A 20,228-nucleotide genomic window follows, 5' to 3' on the forward strand; every position below is an offset into this window, starting at 1 on the left:
CCTTTTCTGTCCCCCTAGGTCATCCTGTATAATTGTTTAATGCAGCATTCTGCATCCATGTGACTACAAGTGGCTATCACATGCAGGCCAGTCATGTTTGGTTGAGTCTTTTCCTCTTAAGTTTTCTCTTCTTGATGTATACTTTGACTCCTCATATTAGCTCTCCCTACAGAATCTGCTCGTACATACGTCTTTTTTATCATTGTTATTTTGCTACTCTTCGTAAACCTCAATCAATCGAGAGGCTCGTTCCAACACTCATTGGTAGAAGCTAATGCTTAAGGAATTGTAAATTTCAAAAAGGACTCATCTGTAGGATTTAGTTGATCTTCCACCCAGAAAAATTAGCGAGTTGCTTTATTAAGGTAATGCTCACTCTGATGATTCCGTAGAGCAGCATTAGGTTCGCTTACTAGCCAAAAGTTTTAGCAGGATAATGATATTGACTATTAATACAACTTTGAATCAATTGCTCGAATTACATTTTTTAACACTCTATTGGTTGCTTATATTGATTATTTTCATGAATGGACAAAGCACATTGAAATAAATTCCTATTACATTCAACAACATAATGTTCACGGCACCCTATTACTCCATTTCTAAATTGGACTATCTAGATTGTTTCAGAGTTCATTTTCCAAACTCAAATCAGCTTCACTGCAATCATCATATTTTGAGTGGGATACTATATATATTTGATTTGATTTTGTGTAATCTTGGCTGATATGTTTCCTAATTTGCTGAATCTCCACATATTTGGAATATCGTCGGTGTCTTTTATATTATTGTTATGTTTAAATTTGCAATATCATGTATCATTCCATATTTGTTTGGGATTTAGATCCCTATAAAATATCATCTTATTTGTTTGGGATTTAGATCTATATACTATAAAGTATTATCTGAATGGTAGGGCGTGGTCAAGCATTCAAACTTTGTCACGTTTATTTTATAACTAAATAATAATGTGAATGACTGTTTTCAGTCTCTTATATTGTTTAACTGCCTTCATTGGTAACAGTGAGGTTAAGATTATGACACACATATGACAATTTTAATTTTAATAATTAAATTAATTCGAAGTAAGGTTAAGAGTTTGATACATAAATATTGATTTTAATTTAGTAATGACATTTATTCCAATGACAGATAGTCTCTTCACTTAAAAGCTAGTAATGTATTTTTCTTAATAGTGATGATGTTTTTAAATAAAATTCGCATTTAAATATTGATTTGGGAAATTCGGTGGCCAAACCGATGCAAAGTAGACAAAAAGTACATGAGTATGAAACGAATTAATCATAAGATGACGGTGCATCAAGATAAAAAAAGAAAGAAAGAAAGGTGTCGATTATATTGACTGGAGTAAAATTCGAAGTCCAGCGCCTCTTTCCCTACGCCCATGACGCCAGAGACTGAGAGGTTGTCATACTGACAGCCCTTGCTCATATCCAAGCACACCCAAAGCAAACTTCTCTGAGATATAGAGGGGATTTGATATCTGTGGTGTTTAGAGATCCTACAATGGAGAAAGGGACGAGTTCACCGGCATCATCCGGGCTTTGCTATGAGGTTTTTCTTAGTTTTCGAGGATCAGATACCCGTTATGATTTCACCGATTGCCTTTACCATGACATGATTGAGGCTGGGATCATTGTCTTTAGGGACAATGAATCCCTCCAAGTCGGTAAGGAAATTGGTGGTGAACTTCTACGAGCAATTGAGAACTCCAGGATCTACATTCCCATATTCTCCAAGAATTATGCTTCAAGTAACTGGTGCCTCCGAGAGCTTGCATACATGGTCAAGTGCACCTCGGAATCGAAGGGGGACAAAGAGATTCTGCCAATTTTCTTGAACGTGGAACCTGCTGATGTCAAGCTCAAAACAAACTTGTACAAGCAAACTCTTTTGAAGCGCCAGAAGATGTGCATAGATGTAGAGTCATGGGAAAAGGCTCTCATTGAGGTGAGCAAGATAAAGGGATGGAACTGGAAGAAAAATGAGGGGTAAATGTCTTAAACTTCTCAACTTACATCTGTAGATTTCGTTTTACTGGTGATAATATAGTTCATTCATCTAGTTGATTCTATATAGTTTAAATAGCGGTCAGCGGCCACTGCGCTACTTCAATCGGCCATTATCGCGGCGAGAACGGAATTCTCACTAGCGGTGATCCGCTCTCTCCTCTCACTCTTCGTCTCTGACACAGTAGCCACGAATGGTAATAGATCTCCGAGCAGCTCCACCAAGCTGCTGTCTAGCCACCGCAGCAGCTCGTCCATCAGTTGCCACCTCTTCTTCGTTGCCAGCCCGACACCAAGCCACCCTGTCCAAGCCATCCGGCCCCTACACTTTCTCTGTCCCACCCACTGTGGCGAGTGGGATCCGGGATCTGGACGTCGGTTCGGATCCACCGAGCCCATATCTGGCGTCGCTGACCGTGGACGACCCTAAATCTGGTGTCACCCAAGGCCGATGAGGCCATCCCTGGCAGTCACAAGGCCATGACCCATGTGACGTGGAGAAATGAGGCAAGGCCGAGATGGCAGGTCGATGGGGCGCAACGGGTAACCGCACCGGAACGCAATGGTGACGGTGCGTTCCGGTGTGGGCGAGCGGTGTCAACAGCGGCGTGGCAATGGCAGGAGTGATGGTGACTGAAGTTGGGGAGCGGAGAGAGATTGGCAAATATGAGAATCCTATTGGAGTCTGGATTTTTTTGATTAACTTCTTAAACATGCGAAGGCAATTTAGTCACTCTTGGAGTAGTTTTACAATATGAAAGTTATCCCTAACATGGTTATTACCTTATGGCAGCCAAGGAGATTTGATACGTTCGGTAATTCGAACGGTTTCGATGAAGTTGAAGGTTGTACATGAAAATGTGACTGAACATCTAGTAGGAGTTGATGATCGTGTAGAAGCTATAATCAAAATGTTGGATGTAGGAATTGATAGTGTACGATTTCTTGGAATCCACGGAATGGGCGGTGTTGGCAAAACAACCCTTGCTAAGGTTGTCTTCAACACTCTTTCTTCTAGCTTTGACCGATGTTGTTTCCTTGCAAATGTTCGAGAAATATCGAAAGGCAATAATGGTATGCTAAATTTGCAAAAACAATTGTTATCCAAGCTCGTTGGTTCTCATATTATAGACCAAATTCATTGTGTGAATGATGGGATCAACATGATGAAAGGAGTGCTTAGATATAAAAAAGTTCTCATTGTCCTTGATGATGTGGATGAGAAAGAGCAACTGAAATTTCTAGTAGGAGAAGGTAATTGGTTTGGTTCTGGTAGTAGGATTATCATAACTACGAGGGACCAAAGTGTCCTAATGATTGAGGGAGAAGCAACAAGTGAAGGCCCCATAAAAAAGTCTGCAAATGTTTTGACTTACGATGTACAGGAAATGGAATTGGGTCATGCTCTTAAACTTTTCAGTAGGCATGCCTTCAGAAGAGACTCTCCACCGGAAGATCGTATGTCCCTTTCTAAGAAAATTGTCCATACTTTGGGAAAGCTTCCTCTAGCTCTTGAGATTACAGGTTCATCCCTTAACAGTAAATCCGAAGCATTATGGGTAGACATATCGAAGAAGCTACAAAAAGCTCCTCCCATGGGAGTCCAAAGAAATCTGATGATAACTTATGAAAGGTTAGATCATGCACAAAGGCAAGTTTTTCTAGATATAGCTTGTTTCTTTGTTAATCAGGACATAACATACCCTTTCTACATGTGGGATGCTTGTGGATACCATCCACACGATGCCCTTGAAGTTCTTACTCTCATGTCCTTGATAAAGATCAAAGATGACAATACTTTTTGGATGCATGATCAAGTACGAGACCTTGGAAGGGAAATCGTCCGTCAAGAGAATTGCAATGATCCCTGTGAGCGTAGCAGAGTGTGGAATCAAGTGGTAACGCGGAGCATTCTGAGGCAAAAGGAGGTATAAAAAGTTTTCTTGCGGATTATCATAGACTACTCTTCCAAAATAAAAGTCAATCGCTATTTGAGCTTGCAATTGTTTGATTATGACCTTCACCTATCGACTTCTTTGTGTTTCCATTGTCAGGGAAGTAGGAAAATAGAAGCAATGTCACTAGGATTTGGTGGAGGTGGACTCATCATTCTAAAGCATGATGAAGTTGCTAATTTACGAAACTTGAGGTTCTTTCAAGGGCACGTGTGGTCCCTTGTTGGAGACTTCAACAATCTTCTCCCTAGTTTAAGATGGCTTTCTATGGGACGTGGGCTTCCAAAGTTTGAGGCAACAAACTTTCATCTACCTAATTTAGTCGTTCTTGATCTTTCATTGAGCAGTATTTCAGAGGAATGGGTTGGTTGGAACCAAATCAAAGTATGATACAAGTCCCACTCCTTGCACACGCATATCGTTTCTTTTGTCATTTTTATCCTATCGTTTGTTTTTTTAATATATATTTTATTAAATTGTTTTGCAGGCAAGTAAAATAAAAGTACTAGATCTCAGCTATTGCTTCTCATTAAGGAGAACACCTAATTTATCTACGTGGGTGTCCTTAGAGAGATTGATAGTTAAAAGTTGCAGTGCCTTAATTCAAATTGACCCATCTATTGGTAAATTAGAGCACCTAATTGTCTTGAACTTGGAGGGATGCCAGTCTCTTCAAGTGTTGCCTGAAGAAATAGGATGTCTACGAGCTTTGACAGAGATTGTTGTAGCTAATACACTACATGAACTTCCTAAGACGTTTGGTAATTTGCAGTCATTGTTGACCTTTGATGTAACAAATAGTCAAATAAAAAAACTGCCATACTCAGTTGGAGGGCCAACAAAAATTAGGCGGTTGGATTTATCTAAGTGGGCAAAGATAAAAGCACTTCCCAACTCAATTGAAAAATTACAGTCATTAGTCGAGTTGGATTTGTCATCAACAAGTATTTGTCATCTACCTAATTCAATTTGCAATTTAAAGCAATTGAAAGTACTTAGGATGAGGAACATAAGTTGGATAACAAAATTACCAAGTGCGATTTGGCTGGTGGAGAAGCTTGAAGAGTTAGATGCTCGTCAATGTTTCAACTTGACCGGCGAATTCCCTGAAGAAATTGGTAGACTGTCTTGTTTGAGGATCCTAGACTTGTCGTTTACAGGTATATCTGGATTACCCAACACGGTAAGTCACCTCTCTAAACTCCAAATACTTAATTTAGAACCATGTCCTGAGCTTCAACAGTTGCCGGAGCTTCCCCAAAGTTTGACTTGCCTGAGATGGGTCCCCAATTGTGGATGGGAATCCTTTGGAGGCTTGACGCAAGATGAGTTGACGAGACCTCCTTCTCTTCCCATTAGCATTGGTACCATATCTCGGCTGGAAACACTTGTCACTGCTCTCCCCACTTGCATCGGTACCTTATATCAGCTGGAAACACTAACATTGTCCTGCAAAAACGTGCAATTCGTTCCCCAGCTCCCTTCTAGTTTAAGAAAGTTACGACTTCGATATCTGGTGACCACACAATCCCCAGATTTTTCCAATTTGAAAAATTTGTCAATCTTGATATTCTATGGTTGTTCAATGCCGGAATTCTCTGGTATATTTGATGCGGAGTTGGAGGTCCTCCGTATTGACAACTGCACGTTTAGAAAATTGGACGCACTGATTCAATTGGAAATGGAAAGATTGAGATCTTTAACAATGCTGTGGTGTGAGTTTCTTCCAGAAGTACTTGATCTGTCCCGCATGAAGAATCTGCAAGAGGTAATTCTGTTAGATTGCAAGTTGTTAGTTGAGATTCGTGGCCTTGAAGAACTGGGATCCCTTTGCTCCCTATGGGTCGAGGATTGCAGTTCTATGGAGAATATGTCAGACCTATCAAAATTGAAAAAGCTACAGAAGCTCAGAGTAAGAAACTCTCCAAAGTTAAGAAGTGTGAAAGGCCTAAACCACTTGGAATTTTTGAAGGAATTGTCGATTATTAATGCTGGAGAATTTGGAGGTGACACTCAAATTTAAATATAGAATTGTGACACCTCTCAGGCTTTGTTGACGTCATGATGACACGTTTTATAAGTTCAGCGGATCCGCACACGCTCTCGGATTGTCCGGCAATTAAGATGTTATGTCTGTAAGGGAGTCTAAGCAGGACTTGATCGTTGGGCTTATTGTGGTCCTTCTGTTTTGCTCTTTCTCCTTTTCCTTTTTTTGTTTTTATTTCCTTCAGAAGGATTTCCAATGACAAATGTTAGTTACAAATACGGCTCATTAAGATTGAAAGGCCACTTGAAGATAAGGTATGCAGAGAGTACAGTACCTTGGAAAGCTCGGCACATGAACTCGACCAAGCATGACTTCGTCGTGGAAAGTTAATTCGCCCATGGAACTCAACCTCAGAAACGGACGTAGTTGAGCAATGGAGAAGGGAGTTAATTGAGCACGATCTTAGAAATGTTGAAGAACGGACGAGCGACGTGAGGAGCGTTGCAAGGACGTGGAGGCGGAGCCAAGTTAATTTGTCTGGGGCGGATTAGGGTTACAAAGAACAAAATGATGCGGAAGGCATGCTCAAATAATGCCAAAACTTGCTGTGCGGAACAGCAATATCATCACTTTCGACAACTTTCACCGGCAGTGGAAAGTAATTACTTCCTACATAAACTCCATTTTGCTAACAAACTGTTGTTGATTTGTTTGGATTTTGATACTTGAGTGACCAGTGTTCTTATCTTAGTTGTGCTTTCCATGGTTTTAAGAGTTCGGCTTCATAAGATTCTCTCACAGCTTCGGTGATAATACGGCCTGACCTCTTCAGACTAAAAAATAGGATCCCTTGAATCTCTATTCCTCTTTTCTTATGCATGTACATTTACGTGTCAAATTCACAAGCAGAATACAATTTTTTTTTTTTTTTAAAAGGGTCCGAAGATGGAAACGTAAGATAAATTTTGTATAAGAATAGTGGCGTGATTTCTCTTATTTGCTCATTTGATAAAAGACTCGTACTAGGTTCTAATTTCGTTTTTGAAATTACATGCCAACTGCCCAATTGTCGTCACCATAGTCGTCATCATAATCGTCATCATTACTGTTAAGTAGGTCTAATTGTTTGAAAAATTTGCTGGAAACTTGGGTGCTTCGCAGTGATGGCTGCATTTTCCATATCCATTTTAGTTAAGTCATTTAGGGCTTGGCATGTCATGTTTGCCATCGTATGTTGTTTTATTGCTTATGGATATCATATATCTTGTTTACTGGTTAAATATGAGCTATTTGCTACCATTGGGAGTACATATTCCTTCTGGAAATAAAAATCTTGCACAATTTAGTTTTCCCAATAGTGATCATTGCCAGCAATATACTAGTTCTTCTAGCTAGATTCTAATATTGATAATTTTGCAATGGACCAAGCCGAATACTCATCTTGGTAGTGAGAATTAAGGCCTTGGCTTTTTCCTTTTTATTTTCAAGAATATTATTAAGCAGTTGCTTACATTTGATACGACAGCTTTTAATTTAAATACATTGATATGTCCATCCAATTCTGTAAAAGAATGACATAGACTACTTTCTGTGACTAAAGTAATGGAATCTTTACATATTCACAAGGGTGTGAGACGTCTTGCTCAGAACCCTAAATATTGCCAAGTAAACTTCTATTCCTTAGCCTTCTTTTGTGGGTCATGTTCAGCTGAACTAGTGTAGGATTTCCGAATTGTTGGAAATCAAGTTGCCCATGCATGTGCTATTGGAGCACTCATCTGAGGGTCATACTATATTATGGTATTAGTGAGCGCTATGATCAGAAGGACAAATTTAATTTGTGCTCTGTTTCGTTCTCAGAAGGCTATGTGGGATCCATGACAGATGGAGCAATATGGTTGGTAGAGAACACAGACATTAAACTTGTTGGTAGGATTCGTCCCTCTTTACTATTATGATGCAATCTTAGTGAGATCTTTTTTTCTTTTTTCTTTTTATGGTGGTTTGGTTCATTGTAATATTATCTTCACATTTTACCAAGACTCGCTAATGTATAGTGTACTTCATGATGTTTCCTAATCGTTACCTAGAAACCTTTTAGAATATATTATTCCATTAGTTAGCTACCTTTTCTATTACCACCAATTTTTACCTGCAGCTTCACTACAAGCAAATGTTATTTTCTTAGCCATGAGAAATGCATACCTTCATGTTGTTTGATTTTCTCCTTGATGACACAAGAATTGCAGTATAGTGCTGTTATAACTATCAACATGAAGACATGATATTCCGTTGATCTCTAAAGAAGCGTGTGTAAAACAAAGCTCAAGCATATGTTGCTATCAAGTTTTTGAGCACTGCACACGTTCATTTTTTTTTTCTAAACCTACCATCGAGAAATAATGCAACTTGATCATCTAATTTCTTTCTTGTTCTGCAAGTTGTAGATTGAGATGCAATCTCGTATGACATAGTTTGTGCAATTCAATGCATAAATTGATTACCTGTCTGATGCTGCATATGATGATTTGATTCCATCCCATCTTATCTTCCTCGAAAGCCAAGTAAGAGATAGATTTGACATATGACAAATTTCCTCATCAAAGTTAAGAATAAACATGTTTCATTGCTGAATTGCCATCTCATACTTAACTAGTGTTGGTGATTTTGCATTCTCATATGAAGTCTAGGCTCAAGAAACTGACACTATAGTAAAGCTGTAGGAAATTATTCTTTTTGAGGGCGTGAAACTCGAAGATGTACCTGTAGGAGTGTATACAGTCCATGTCTGCCTTTAAAGTTGCTTGGTGCAGAAGGATCACCTATAGGATGCATGCTTATCGAATAACTTCTCCAAGTGAGTTTTTTCTTTTTTAAGGGGAATTAATTTGACAGCAACTATTTTATCTACAATCATCATTGTCATCGTAACACAAGATCGACTTGTCCCTAATTGGTTACCATAGAGATGTCAATTGAAGATTCGTCTTTTTTGCTCCAGGGGAGTAGAAGTTATCAAAAGGGCTGAGTGAGAGATGCGTGCGCACATTCTCCTTAGAATTCAAATTTACTTTGATCCGAGTACGAACGCAGCTAAGGAGACGAAGCAGCTATAGATGGTGGTGCAGATGGTGCACAGCTTGCTCCTGGTTTCAACAACACCACGAGCACAATATTGTTCAGAATCCACTACAGAATGATCATGATAAATGGTGATGATGATATTCTATACCAATTGAAATTAATACCTACAATTGCATTTGCGTAATGTAATACCAAGTATATGTTGGGTAGATATGTCATACAAAGGAATAGCGGAGGAGAAGAGAATCTGCTAGCAAATCCATCATATGCGTCACAACTCATATGGAAGAAAGAATGATAGAACAATCCGGTGGGCTGTCAATGGACTATCTTCATCTTTTCCCTCCAATGTTTTACGTTTATCCAGGGGAGGATGTTACTCAGATCAGCATTTGTTTTATTTATGTACCGAGTCATAGCATACTGCACATCTTCTGCCTAAGCGGAAGGCTACGTAATTGGTTGCCTATATTGTTTTATGAAACAAAATGTGTGAACAATATTACCAAGAATTCACATTATATTGCTGGAAATGAGTAAATTAGAGAAATCACACCACTATTCTTACAAGAAAAGAGAAATAGATTCTATGGATCACACCTACCCCGTTTTTAGTCTGAAGAATTCAGGCTGTTTTTTTGAAACTCTAAGACAGAACCTTATGGAGCCAAACCCCTGAGAACATGGAACACAACTAAGATAACAACACTAGCCACTCAAGGATCAAAATCCAAAACAACTCAAAAACAGTTTTGTTAGCAAAATGGAGTACTATAAGGAGGAGCTGATGCGGAAGGAAGCGCAAAGTACGAAGGCACCTGAGGAGCCGAAGCTACACATGGCGGTGCAGAAAGTGCACAGCTTGCTCCCGGTTTCTAACAATAGCACAAGCGCGAACAATTATCATGGTAATTGGTCATGATGATATTCTATACTAGAGGCAGCGACAATGCGCCAGAGAATGCAGCAGATCTGAGCTCGCTGGACACAAACGACAAATTGGAGCCACTGACTCCTGGAGGGAGCGGTAGAGGTGACACGCTGGAGAATGCGGCGGATTGGAAGTGAGGGCAAGAGAGTGAATTTTGAAAAGAAGAGAGAGACAGAGACAGAGACAGAGACAGAGTCTTCTTTGCTCCTCACGGGAGGGAGACCCAACAATTTGAAATATTAAGAGAATTTTCAGATCTATCCCAATGGAACCACCCACTGACGTGGCTCCACAGGTCACTCAACCAGTGGGAGGGACTATGCTCATGTGGTGGAGCGGGACCGCCTGATAACTTCTCTATAAAGATAAGGTATATAGAGAGTAGTACGTTGCAAAGCTCAGCATATGACTTCAACCAAGAATGACTTTGTCCTCGAGACTTCTTGGAGATGTGAGCAATGGCGAAGGGAGTGAATTAAGCACCATCTCAGAAATGTTGAAGAACGGACGAGAGACTGAGGAACACTGCAAGGACATGGAAGTAGAGCCAAATGATTTGTCTTCTGGTGCGGATAGGCTTACAAAGACGAACAAAAAATGAAGCTGACGAGGAGGGAGATATCTCAAGAATTAGGCTATACGCACTGATCCAGTCTCCACAAATAAGAGAGAATAAAAAGGGCAACTAGACAATCAGCCCCACCAATAAAGAATGAATCAGGTGTGGAAGCTTGCAATGTCAGTTTCATACCGACATAACTTGTATTCATTCCTTCCTTGCATGAACTATCCGTGTGCAAGAAAACATGGCAAGAAACCAGTGGCAAATATCTTCTAATTTCATCAAGAAATATGACGATTCTTGTCGTGTTGTTATCCGGTAACGAGTTTCCTCTGAGACAACAATAAAAAAATCTGCACAGCTTCATGTCATTGACAAGGTTTATTTTGTTTGTATTTGTATGATGTACATAAGTAAATTGAAATGATATCATTAATAAGGTTTCACATTGTTGGTTGATCTAAAAGAAATCCTTTGAAACTTCCTTTACCGTCAAGGTCCTATTCGGGTCCATCATCTATTATATTTACAGTTTTTACTATTATAAATTTAAAATTAAGAAAAAAAAAAAGGGAATATATATTGATATGCATTTGTAAATAACATTGCTTATCTCGATCAAAAAAAAAAAAAAAAAAATTAACATTGCTTATCCATTTATATTTTCTTTAAATACAAGCACAGTGAATGACCTAATTATGTTTTGCTACTAAATAATGACCTAATCGACGATAGTATTCAGGTTTAGTTATTTCTAACTAGCACATACACACATGCTCTTTGGTAAGAAATTCCAGAAAATGAAATGATAACACGTAAATATCTACAGTAAATATGTACAAATTAACTTGTCAAAATTCGACATTTAGGTTACATGGATATCTGATTTAAAATGTCTCTGAAATTTGACACCATAAACAAATCTCTTCTATTGATTCATATCAGGGAATCAAAAGGTGGATTTTGTAGAGCATATATATCTTGCCAGTTAGAGTAATATAAAGAGAAAAATTGGTAAATAAAAATATAAATATTCTCAGAGATACACATGACAAAATTACTTCTAATAAATTTGAAGTGCATACGTAGGATTACAAATAGATTTGACAAGTATGTATGTCATATCTCATTGTGTTTTTAAAATTGACGGTTTTGCTATTCCATGATCTCTCGCCATCTCGTGGGCTGTGGGCTCACTTTTGCAGGTCGACTGTCGGTCAGCCCACTATTAGCCAGGTTTGTTCTTTCTTACAGCAACTAATTAGAAGACGTCTCTTCACTAGAGCAATGTGTGACATTACACCTTCGCATACATTAAAAGAAGGAAAATTCCAGGTGCTCGGTCCTTAAAGATATCAACATGACATACCTTCCTCTTAGCAGGTACAGATCGATTCTTAGCTGGCTTAGAGAAGGAAAATAAATAAAAGGATTCATCGGAAAAAAGAAAGTGCATTTTGGAACTCACTTTCATTTATTCATGCTTTAGTTACTGGCCTTGTGATGACTCATCCTTAGCTGCCCTAATCTTCTCTATCGCCTGATACACATGGTAAAACAACATTGAAAACATCTATGCTCTCTCCTTCAGAGGAAAAGAAGCAAATTCTTTGAGTAGGCAACTGACCAACACATTACTGAAGGTAGAAGCCATACATTCGTCACTCTGTCAATGTTGAACCCATTCTCATTCCCGAGAAAGGAAATTAAGCCCTTGAAAGGGAAATAACAATCAGTTAGGAAACGAGTCAAGAATTCAAAAAGTGAAACGTTGCAAGTAAATCACAGCATGAAATTGGCCCACCTCCTCGTTTGGAGCAGTCCATTTTATCTCAGGTTGTTCTTCTGTAGAAACTATTGGCCCCTTGAAAAGCAGGCGAGCTTCACTATAGGGCCAATTATCTGGTATCTGATACCCATTCAAAAAACAAGTAAACATTTCCTTGAGAGGGATAACCGAACTGAATAAAGACTTTCAAGTAATGCAAAGAACCTCTATGTCTGAAGGATAGAGAAACGATACAATTTTGTTTGAGTGAGAATGAAAGAACGGAAAAAGCAGACAATAGAATAGATAAAGGTACTATAGTAAATCAACACATGAAGTAGCATGGCTGATGCACTGATTGCCAGCCCATATCTGTTGGTGGCAAATGATCTTTCAGTTTCAAATTGTTGATCATATATTTCCATGCCAGCTGAGTTTGAGAGATGATTCTTTTAAGTCAAGGAATCCAGCAGCCAAGACTATTACACTGAGAAACTTTGCTGCCTTTTTTCGCTTACAAGTCGGGGGACAAAATCAGAGAATAAGAAGCACCTTTGCTTGTTTATGTTCTCTAGTATGTTTTCTATGGAACCATTTTGACTGATAAGCTTAAGAGCAGTCAGTCCTCCAATGCCTTCATTCCAAAGTAAACCCACCGAAATCATCAAGCCAAAACATACAAGAGGGCAGAATGATATATGATAGTATTAAAAAGTTAACAGAGCACTGTAATAATATCACGTCTACCTTGAATGCTTTCACAATAATCACATCCGGAAAGAATGCACAGGTCAACGAATTGATCCATATCCAGATTCATCTCCTCCAAGATCTAAAGGTCATGAAAGTGAGGAAAAAAAATTTAAGCAATCCCAGTGAATAAACTTTTCTAAGTACCTTGGAAATTTCAAATTCCATAACTGGAACTTTTCTTGAGATGGGATCCATCAAATGTCGAAGGAATATAGGAGCTCCAGAAGTAAGGGAATCCATATCTTCAGAAGCAACTGCATAAACCTGAAAAACAGATATTACAGCTAAAGCACCATTCATGATAGATGAATTCTGGTTACCACAAAACAATTAAGCAATGATAGGTATTCAAAGTCAGTGAAAATTCCCTGGACAAAAATGGCTTAGTAAAGAATATTCCAAATGTAAATGACTACGCATAAGAAGACATTAAACAAGTGAACAAGCATATGTGCGAGTGCAAAAGGAAATTAAATCATGGAAATAAAATGGTAATTTACATAGAGTTAAATGATTAATTATCATAGGAAAACAATGAACGATTCTGAAGACAATCAAATGGGAAGATACATGCCTTTCCAGCTTTGCAAAGTGCAGCACATTGTGCCTGTGCTTCTGAAGGAGCCTAAAATACAAAAACTGAACCTGGTATATAAACTTTTTGTTAGAAATAATAACAAATAAACTTTTCAGACAGAATTGTAACCTCAACAACTGGGACATCCATAAGTCTTAATAGTCTCTTGCAGTCTTCATTGTGCTGTTGTGTCACCTGCAAGAGTATCAAAGCCATGTACCACAAGTGCACACACATCCAGTTAGCTACGTAGATAGGTTTTTTTTTTTTTTTTTTTCTTCTGGAAAACAGAGACAAAATCAAACTTCACATCAATAAGACAAAAATATCGCACCATGAGGAAACCAAAACGAGACCAACCTTCACAGTTCTTTTACTGAATTTCTCAATGTCTTCCTTATTCTAAGACTGCAGGTAATAAATACAGAGCTCACTAAGCATTTTTGTACTGTGTGTTTGTGGGTGCTTATGTGTGCAAGAGAGAAAGAGAGAGAGAGAGAGATGCATATACCGCAATGGCTAATGTCAACTCCTCAGAGGCATCTGCCCTCTTTGAAAAACTGCTCAGAGACTCATCTAAGCTAACTAAACGTATTCATATGTAATTCCAAAAACGAGAAAAGAGAAGGCTTCATAATAATAAAGTACCATTTGCAAGCTCTTGCTTCTTCAAATCAGGAGGTTGACCGTCAAATACGTAGCTATCATAACAACAGTGAAGCATAATTTAGAGAAGCGCAAGCATCATTCTTCTAGCATCCCATCCCAACGAAAACACAGGAGGTAAAGAAAAAAAATTTACACCGGCTTTATCACCACTTCCAACAGCCTAATTGTCGGGTAAAACATGCCTTGCAGATGACTACATCGGAAAACAAATCAAAAAGCAGCTCAAACTCAAACACTTTCAAGCACAGAGATCACATCGCATTACAATAGCATCTTAAGCATCAAAGCGGAAGGCTAGTTGACAGTTCATTCATAAACTGTACCAAACTCGAGCAAATTTGATTTTCATTTCCATGGAGTATTACGACCTAATCCACCAGCCTCATTGGTGAGCATCTGAGTCTCCTTCCTCCCAACCACAACCTAATCCACCAATCAAAAGAATCAAAGAAAACCCCAACACTCAAAATCCAAATCCCCACCGACAAACCGAAACGCGCAATCGCAGGCATCGATCCATAAAAAGCAACTTAACGACGAACTGATAGATGCTCAAGCTGGCATCGACGGCGATCCTCCGGCCGAAGTAGCTCTCGAGCTTCTGCTCCTTCATGGCGGTCGGGGCATTGTCCGCCAGTAGCTTCGTCGGTCCCTATTGAAATCAGTGGACGAGACTCGATGAACAACGTATGGAAAATGATGGGATTGAAAGGAGACGGAGGTCCAACTGAAACTACCTTGATGCCCATATCGGAGAGAGAGAGAATTGTTGCAGTGGAAATTGAGGGATGAAAGGGAAGCTGCTTGGGATGAATTGAATTCTAGGGTTTCGAGCTCTTCCGCTTCCCGCCTAATTTCGGAGACCAGGGCGTTTGCAGGGGGGTGAAGCGTGGGAGTCACGCGCAGGTGTCGCGACTGGTTTTGTTGGGTGTTAGTTATAAGTTCTCGGCCCATTTCAATCAGCAACTGCTATGATACGTACGTTTCCGGATGCATATTCGTACTCCTATGATTTCTTCAGATTTCTAAAATATCGAAATTTAATCTGCCATTTGATACTAATAACTTCTCACTCCTAGTAATTGAGTGGATGGAAATGTTGAATTCACATGGAGGTCGAAATCGATTAATTGATTGATATGAATTGGGACATGTAAAAGCCCTTTATCTACTTCATTAATTCAATCAAGACACTATTCTACTTGTATGTTTGTAGGGAATAGCAAATGGAACAGTTAATCTTGTATTCTCAATGGCCAAGACGATGGGAGGCGGCAAATTCTTTAGTTTCGCGAATAGGAGAAGTATCAAGGAAAAGTTAATGAATTACTAAGTCGGGACAATCGGTTATTTCATGAAAGATATGTGCCATCACTTAGCATGAACTCCTTTAAGTCCAAACTAAACGTAACTTTTGGGGTTTTATTTAAATAATTTAAATATGTAAATCAATTCATTTACAACCCGCCACTAATTTATTATAAATCAATTAAAAATTTGAGCGAAATATAGTAAAACATCTCATGTAAATGTGTACGACGAAATTTGGTTTGCATTGCAAATTATAGTCCTTTTCAAATGAATGAATTATGGCGGTGAGAATTGACTTTTTCACAATGAACTTCAAGGTTAACTATTTAATTTGCTCTTGAAATTCACAAATGAAGAAAAGAGTGAGAACTGGCTTTTGATATTAAATAAATATTTAAATTTATACAAAAGGATTAATTTTTAGTACCTAACAACGCCAACTAACTTAATCGAACTAAAAAAAAGGTTACCTTTTACGTTTTACTATTCATCGTCCGATCATTTTAGTAAAGATAGAATTGAGCAAGTACAAAGAAATTTACTTTTTACGTTTTATATGAAAAAAAGTTAACTTATTCTCGAGATTTATCTATTAATAAAATGGCTTGTCCATGAACTTTTGTGTATATATGTCCATGTCATACCTAATCAAACAATTGATTGAATTAAATCCCTAAATTTGTCTAATGGATACCATGATACCTTATCATTTAATTGATCATGTTCTAAGCTATTTCAAAATGTTCAATATCATCTTCATTTTAGTTATTACAAGGATTGAATCCGTGCAATGTCACTTTCTCGACTTTTACTCATTAAGAATAATTGGTCGTTCCTAACTTTCTCCAAGCTTAAGCTAACTACTGTTGATCTGATTCCAACGCCTAGATTTTCGTTGGGAAGACTTCTCATTGATTTAATAAGAAAACTAGGATCAAATTCAATAGAGTTTGACTCTAAACAAAAACATCGATCTTGCATGGTCTTGCATTTGCAGTTGTTGCTGTATTTCTTCGCATTTAGATATTAGGGACAAATAAATTTGGCGTAAAGCATTCACATTGAGGAAAGCAGGGATCGAGCTATGAGTTTCTTTGGAATTGGCTCGATAGATGGCCCAATATGCGAAATGAGTCCTGAACTCACTTGAGGTTCCAAAACTGAGCCGATGGGAGCCCGACCCTAAGCTAATCAAACTCAACCTAATGAAGGGAAAGGAAGCACAGCCATTCAAGGGCGATTAAGGGAAATTGCAATCGGAATGGCCCTAAAGACGAGGTCTTGTAAATGAAAACATTCGAATATATGAATAAAGCGTGGAAGTTATGTAGTATGTATATGTATTTTTCCTCACTATCCATTGTTGTTAGTAATTGGGTGTTTGAGATCGCATGCTTCCACATGTGCTTAATGGAAAGGAAAAAATCACTGTGACGGCAACGCCTCCTCAGACGTAGAAAATTAATCCCAATAAAACATGTTGTGTTCTCGTGGCGAGGGTAAGATCTAGGATGTGACATAAAGCATTTGCATTGAGCAAAGTGGGGATCCCGCTATGAGTTTCTTTAGGATGGCCCAATAGATGGCCCAATATGCGAAATGAGTCTTGAACTCACTTGAGGTTCCAAAAACGAGCCGGCAGGAACCTGTCACTAAGCTAATCAAGCTTGTGGGATTTTTCAATAGATAATATTGCCAAAGAGAGCTCGAAAAAGAAAAGGCGTAAGCTTTTCTTCATGGCCAAGAAAGCCAAGTGTGGATTTTTTTAGAATATTGCCAAAGAGAGCTTGAAAAAGAAAAGGTGTACGCTTTTCTTCATGGCCAAGAAAGCCAAGTGGGACTCGGGCGATCTTTTAGCAGATAATATTGCCAAAGAGAGCTCGAAAAAGAAAAGATGTTAGCTTTTCTTCATGGCCAAGAAAGAGGAACACAGAGAGAAAGTTAGGGTGCAAATGATAACATTTTTGTTTCGGAGAATAATTTCTTTTGAGAAATAATTCTTTTTTATTTCTACTTCTTGGAAAAATTTCTAATTAAAATAACATATTTAGTAAATATACAAAATTTCTATTCTCATAAAAGACAAAGAAAATGAATGTATTTGGTACGATCCATAAATTTTTGTATTTTTTTTGGTTTTTCTTGTTGCTCATCGATCGCTGAGCGTCGATTGTTGACCGTCGCTCGTCGCCCACCACTGCCTAACCGTTGCTTGCCTCCCAACTGTCACAACCCACCATCCCCGATCACCTCCTGCCGTTGCCCGCATCCGGCGGTCGGCAGGATGCTAGCGGACCTCTATAGCGGTAGTTGGCAATCAGCAACGACAATCGGGGGAGGATGGTGGGTGGCGGGAGGCAGGTGGCATCCGGCGACCAACGGTTGGTGATAGTTGAACAGCAAGTGGCGACAGTTGGTGGTTAGGCGTCGGGGGCGATCTTTTAGTAGATTATATTGCCAAAGGGAGCTTGAAAAAGAAAAGGCGTAAGCTTTTCTTCATGGCCAAGAAAGCCAAGTGGGACTTGGGGGATGATCTTTTAGCATATAATATTGCCAAAGAGAACTCAAAAAAGAAAAGATGTAATCTTTTCTTCATGGCCAAAAAGAGGAACATGGAGAGACTTAGGGTGGAAAAGATAAAATTTTTGTTTCGGAGAACAATTTCTTTTGAGAAATAGTTCTTTTTCATTTCTACTTCCTAGAACAATTTCTAAGTAAAATAACATATTTAGTAAATATACAAAATTTCTATTCTCATAAAAAGAAAAAGAAAATGAATGTATTTGGTACGATCCATAAATTTGTGTTTTTTTTTTTTCTTGCTGCTCATCGACCGCCAAGTGTCAATCGTCGCTAGTTGCCCACCTTTGCCTAACCATTGCTTGCCTCTCAAGCTGTCATGACCCACCATCCACCGATCGCCTCCCGTCGTTGCTCACCTCCAGAAGTCGATGGCTGCAAGCGGCCCTCTACGGCGGCGGTTGGCAATCGGCACCAATCGTCGATGGAGGATGGTGGGCGGCGAGAGGTGGGTAGCGTCCCGCGGCCCGCGGTTGGCGGCGGTTGAGCGGCAGCGGCGGCGATTAGTGGTTAGGCACCAATAATCAACAATCAATGATGGCCAAGAGCAGCGACGAGATCCAAGGGTGACGGCCGAGGCAAGGAAGAAGAAATAAAGAAAAATAGAAAAGGAAAAAATTGCTTATTTTTAGAAATAAGAAATTACTTTATTCTATTTCTTGTTTCTATTCTAAATATATTCATTGGCCACTTTTTTTTTATTTCAAGGAATAAAAAAATTAGTTGCGTTACCAAATGAATTTTTATTATTTTTTTTGTTTCGAGGAACAAAAAAAATAGAAATCGAGAGAAATAAAACGTTATCATGTAGGTCCTTAGGGTCGGCAAAAGAAAAGAAAAGCAAGAGAGAGAAACAAAGGAAGCAGATTCTCGTGGAGGAGGTGGAAAGAAAAAAGGAAGAGGGAGAGATGCAATTTCACAATAAGTTCATTTAATTCACTTCCGTAGCATCTTCCTCAAAGTTCACTTTTCCTTTGCACTTTAATTTCTAAGAATTTTATACTGCACATTTGAATTTCTCCATCATTTCATTTCAAAGCCGGGCACACCTTGCACCTGGAAAAAGCCAAAAAACGAAATCAAGTTCGCCCCGTTTTGAAGTCGAACAACTCGTTTTCAAGTTAGAACCAACGTGCAAAAGAATTATTTTATCTTAAGAAAATGGCGTGTAAAGGGTATCGGCACTTGGGACTTCGCAAAGGTCACTTTCCAACCGGCCTGAAGAGTACTCTCACATTTAGTTAGATTATGTCTAAAATCATGAAAACCACCTTTTGCTTTTTTCCGTGTCTTTCAAAGCCGACAAATGGATAAGAATTTCCTGAACAATTTTGTAACCGCTTATTCAACTCTTCTTTATTTCCACGTTCAACCATTAAATCCAAGTACCTAGCAATATTGCAAAAGATGAAGACCACGTCCTCTCGTTTTCACACACACAACAACCGAACATATTTATAGACAATTTACTTTATTTTTTTTTGTTGCTACAAACCAAATTAAAACATCATCTTTGAATTTCCCTATCCTAGTTTGAAAATTTTGAGATGTTTGACGCTAAATCAAGACCTGATTTCGAACTCTAAAAAGTCAAAAAAGAGAAAAAGCCTAAAGTTAATATAAAGAGATCGATATATCTGATAAAATTATGAGCCAAAAACTTCCCTCCAAATTAAGGCCTAATATCTATTTTATATCCTTTGGACTACGACCTTTTAACAGTAATATCAGATTGACATCAATAATTTATGAAAAAAAGGTTACGATTCGTTAGATTATTTGTCATGCACATCATCCACAAATTACCAAATCTTTCACACATGCGGAATATAGCGTGTACGTTGTATATAGTTAGATTATGTCTAAAATCATGATATCGCACATCTATACTATACTAGTTTAGGTTATATATAAACGATCGCAATTACTTGTATATAGTATTCCGGTGACATACAAGACGGCCTTTAGTTATCTGTCTCTTGCCGATATAACCCTTCAATTGAAATAAGTCACCAGACTCA

At 38.5% G+C, this 20,228-nt stretch overlaps 3 protein-coding genes across 5 annotated transcripts; 2 read left to right on the plus strand and 1 right to left on the minus strand.

Annotated features, from left to right (window-relative positions):
- Positions 1-1,527: 1,527 nt before the first annotated feature.
- Positions 1,528-2,016, plus strand: LOC120290597 (TMV resistance protein N-like). Its single transcript, XM_039306914.1, has one exon. The coding sequence runs from the start codon at positions 1,528-1,530 to the stop codon at positions 2,014-2,016; it is 489 nt and encodes a 162-aa protein (XP_039162848.1).
- Positions 2,017-2,863: 847 nt separating this feature from the next.
- On the plus strand, positions 2,864-4,375 carry LOC120290598 (TMV resistance protein N-like). The gene is made up of 2 exons (XM_039306915.1): positions 2,864-3,958; positions 4,085-4,375. The coding sequence occupies exons 1-2, from the start codon at positions 2,864-2,866 to the stop codon at positions 4,373-4,375; spliced, it is 1,386 nt and encodes a 461-aa protein (XP_039162849.1).
- A 4,608-nt stretch (positions 4,376-8,983) lies between these two features.
- On the minus strand, positions 8,984-14,000 carry LOC104432059 (flap endonuclease 1-like). Of its 3 annotated transcripts, XR_005548421.1 has the most exons (7): positions 13,777-13,989; positions 13,645-13,695; positions 13,215-13,334; positions 12,354-12,458; positions 12,177-12,262; positions 12,018-12,089; positions 8,984-9,118 (listed from the first exon to the last, which is right to left on the minus strand). XR_005548421.1 is itself a non-coding variant. In XM_039306676.1 (6 exons), the coding sequence occupies exons 1-6, from the start codon at positions 13,882-13,884 to the stop codon at positions 12,083-12,085; spliced, it is 477 nt and encodes a 158-aa protein (XP_039162610.1). In that variant the 5' UTR covers positions 13,885-13,988; the 3' UTR covers positions 11,219-12,082. The 3 variants fall into 3 exon arrangements, 1 of the variants encoding a protein (XP_039162610.1); XM_039306676.1 differs by lacking the exon at positions 8,984-9,118 and having other exon boundaries at positions 11,219-12,089; positions 13,777-13,988; XR_005548422.1 differs by lacking the exons at positions 8,984-9,118; positions 12,018-12,089 and adding an exon at positions 13,065-13,149 and having other exon boundaries at positions 12,236-12,262; positions 13,777-14,000.
- Between the last annotated feature and the right edge of the window lie 6,228 nt (positions 14,001-20,228).

The sequence above is a fragment of the Eucalyptus grandis genome, chromosome 2 (genome assembly GCF_016545825.1).
Source record: "Eucalyptus grandis isolate ANBG69807.140 chromosome 2, ASM1654582v1, whole genome shotgun sequence".
NCBI lineage: Eukaryota > Viridiplantae > Streptophyta > Magnoliopsida > Myrtales > Myrtaceae > Eucalyptus > Eucalyptus grandis.

Bases quoted from the DNA above. Each gene is read 5' to 3' on its own strand.
- LOC120290597 (XM_039306914.1), top strand. From the start codon at position 1,528: ATGGAGAAAGGGACGAGTTCACCGGCATCATCCGGGCTTTGCTATGAG.
- LOC120290598 (XM_039306915.1), top strand. From the start codon at position 2,864: ATGAAGTTGAAGGTTGTACATGAAAATGTGACTGAACATCTAGTAGGA. The intron at 3,959-4,084 runs GTATAAAAAGTT...TTCCATTGTCAG, and splicing joins GCATTCTGAGGCAAAAGGAG to GGAAGTAGGAAAATAGAAGC.
- LOC104432059 (XM_039306676.1), bottom strand. From the start codon at position 13,884: ATGTGTGTGCACTTGTGGTACATGGCTTTGATACTCTTGCAGGTGACA. The intron at 13,335-13,644 runs GCATGTATCTTC...TCTGTTTTTCAG, and splicing joins CACTTTGCAAAGCTGGAAAG to GTTTATGCAGTTGCTTCTGA. The intron at 12,263-12,353 runs GTGGGCCAATTT...TTCCCTTTCAAG, and splicing joins GGACTGCTCCAAACGAGGAG to GGCTTAATTTCCTTTCTCGG.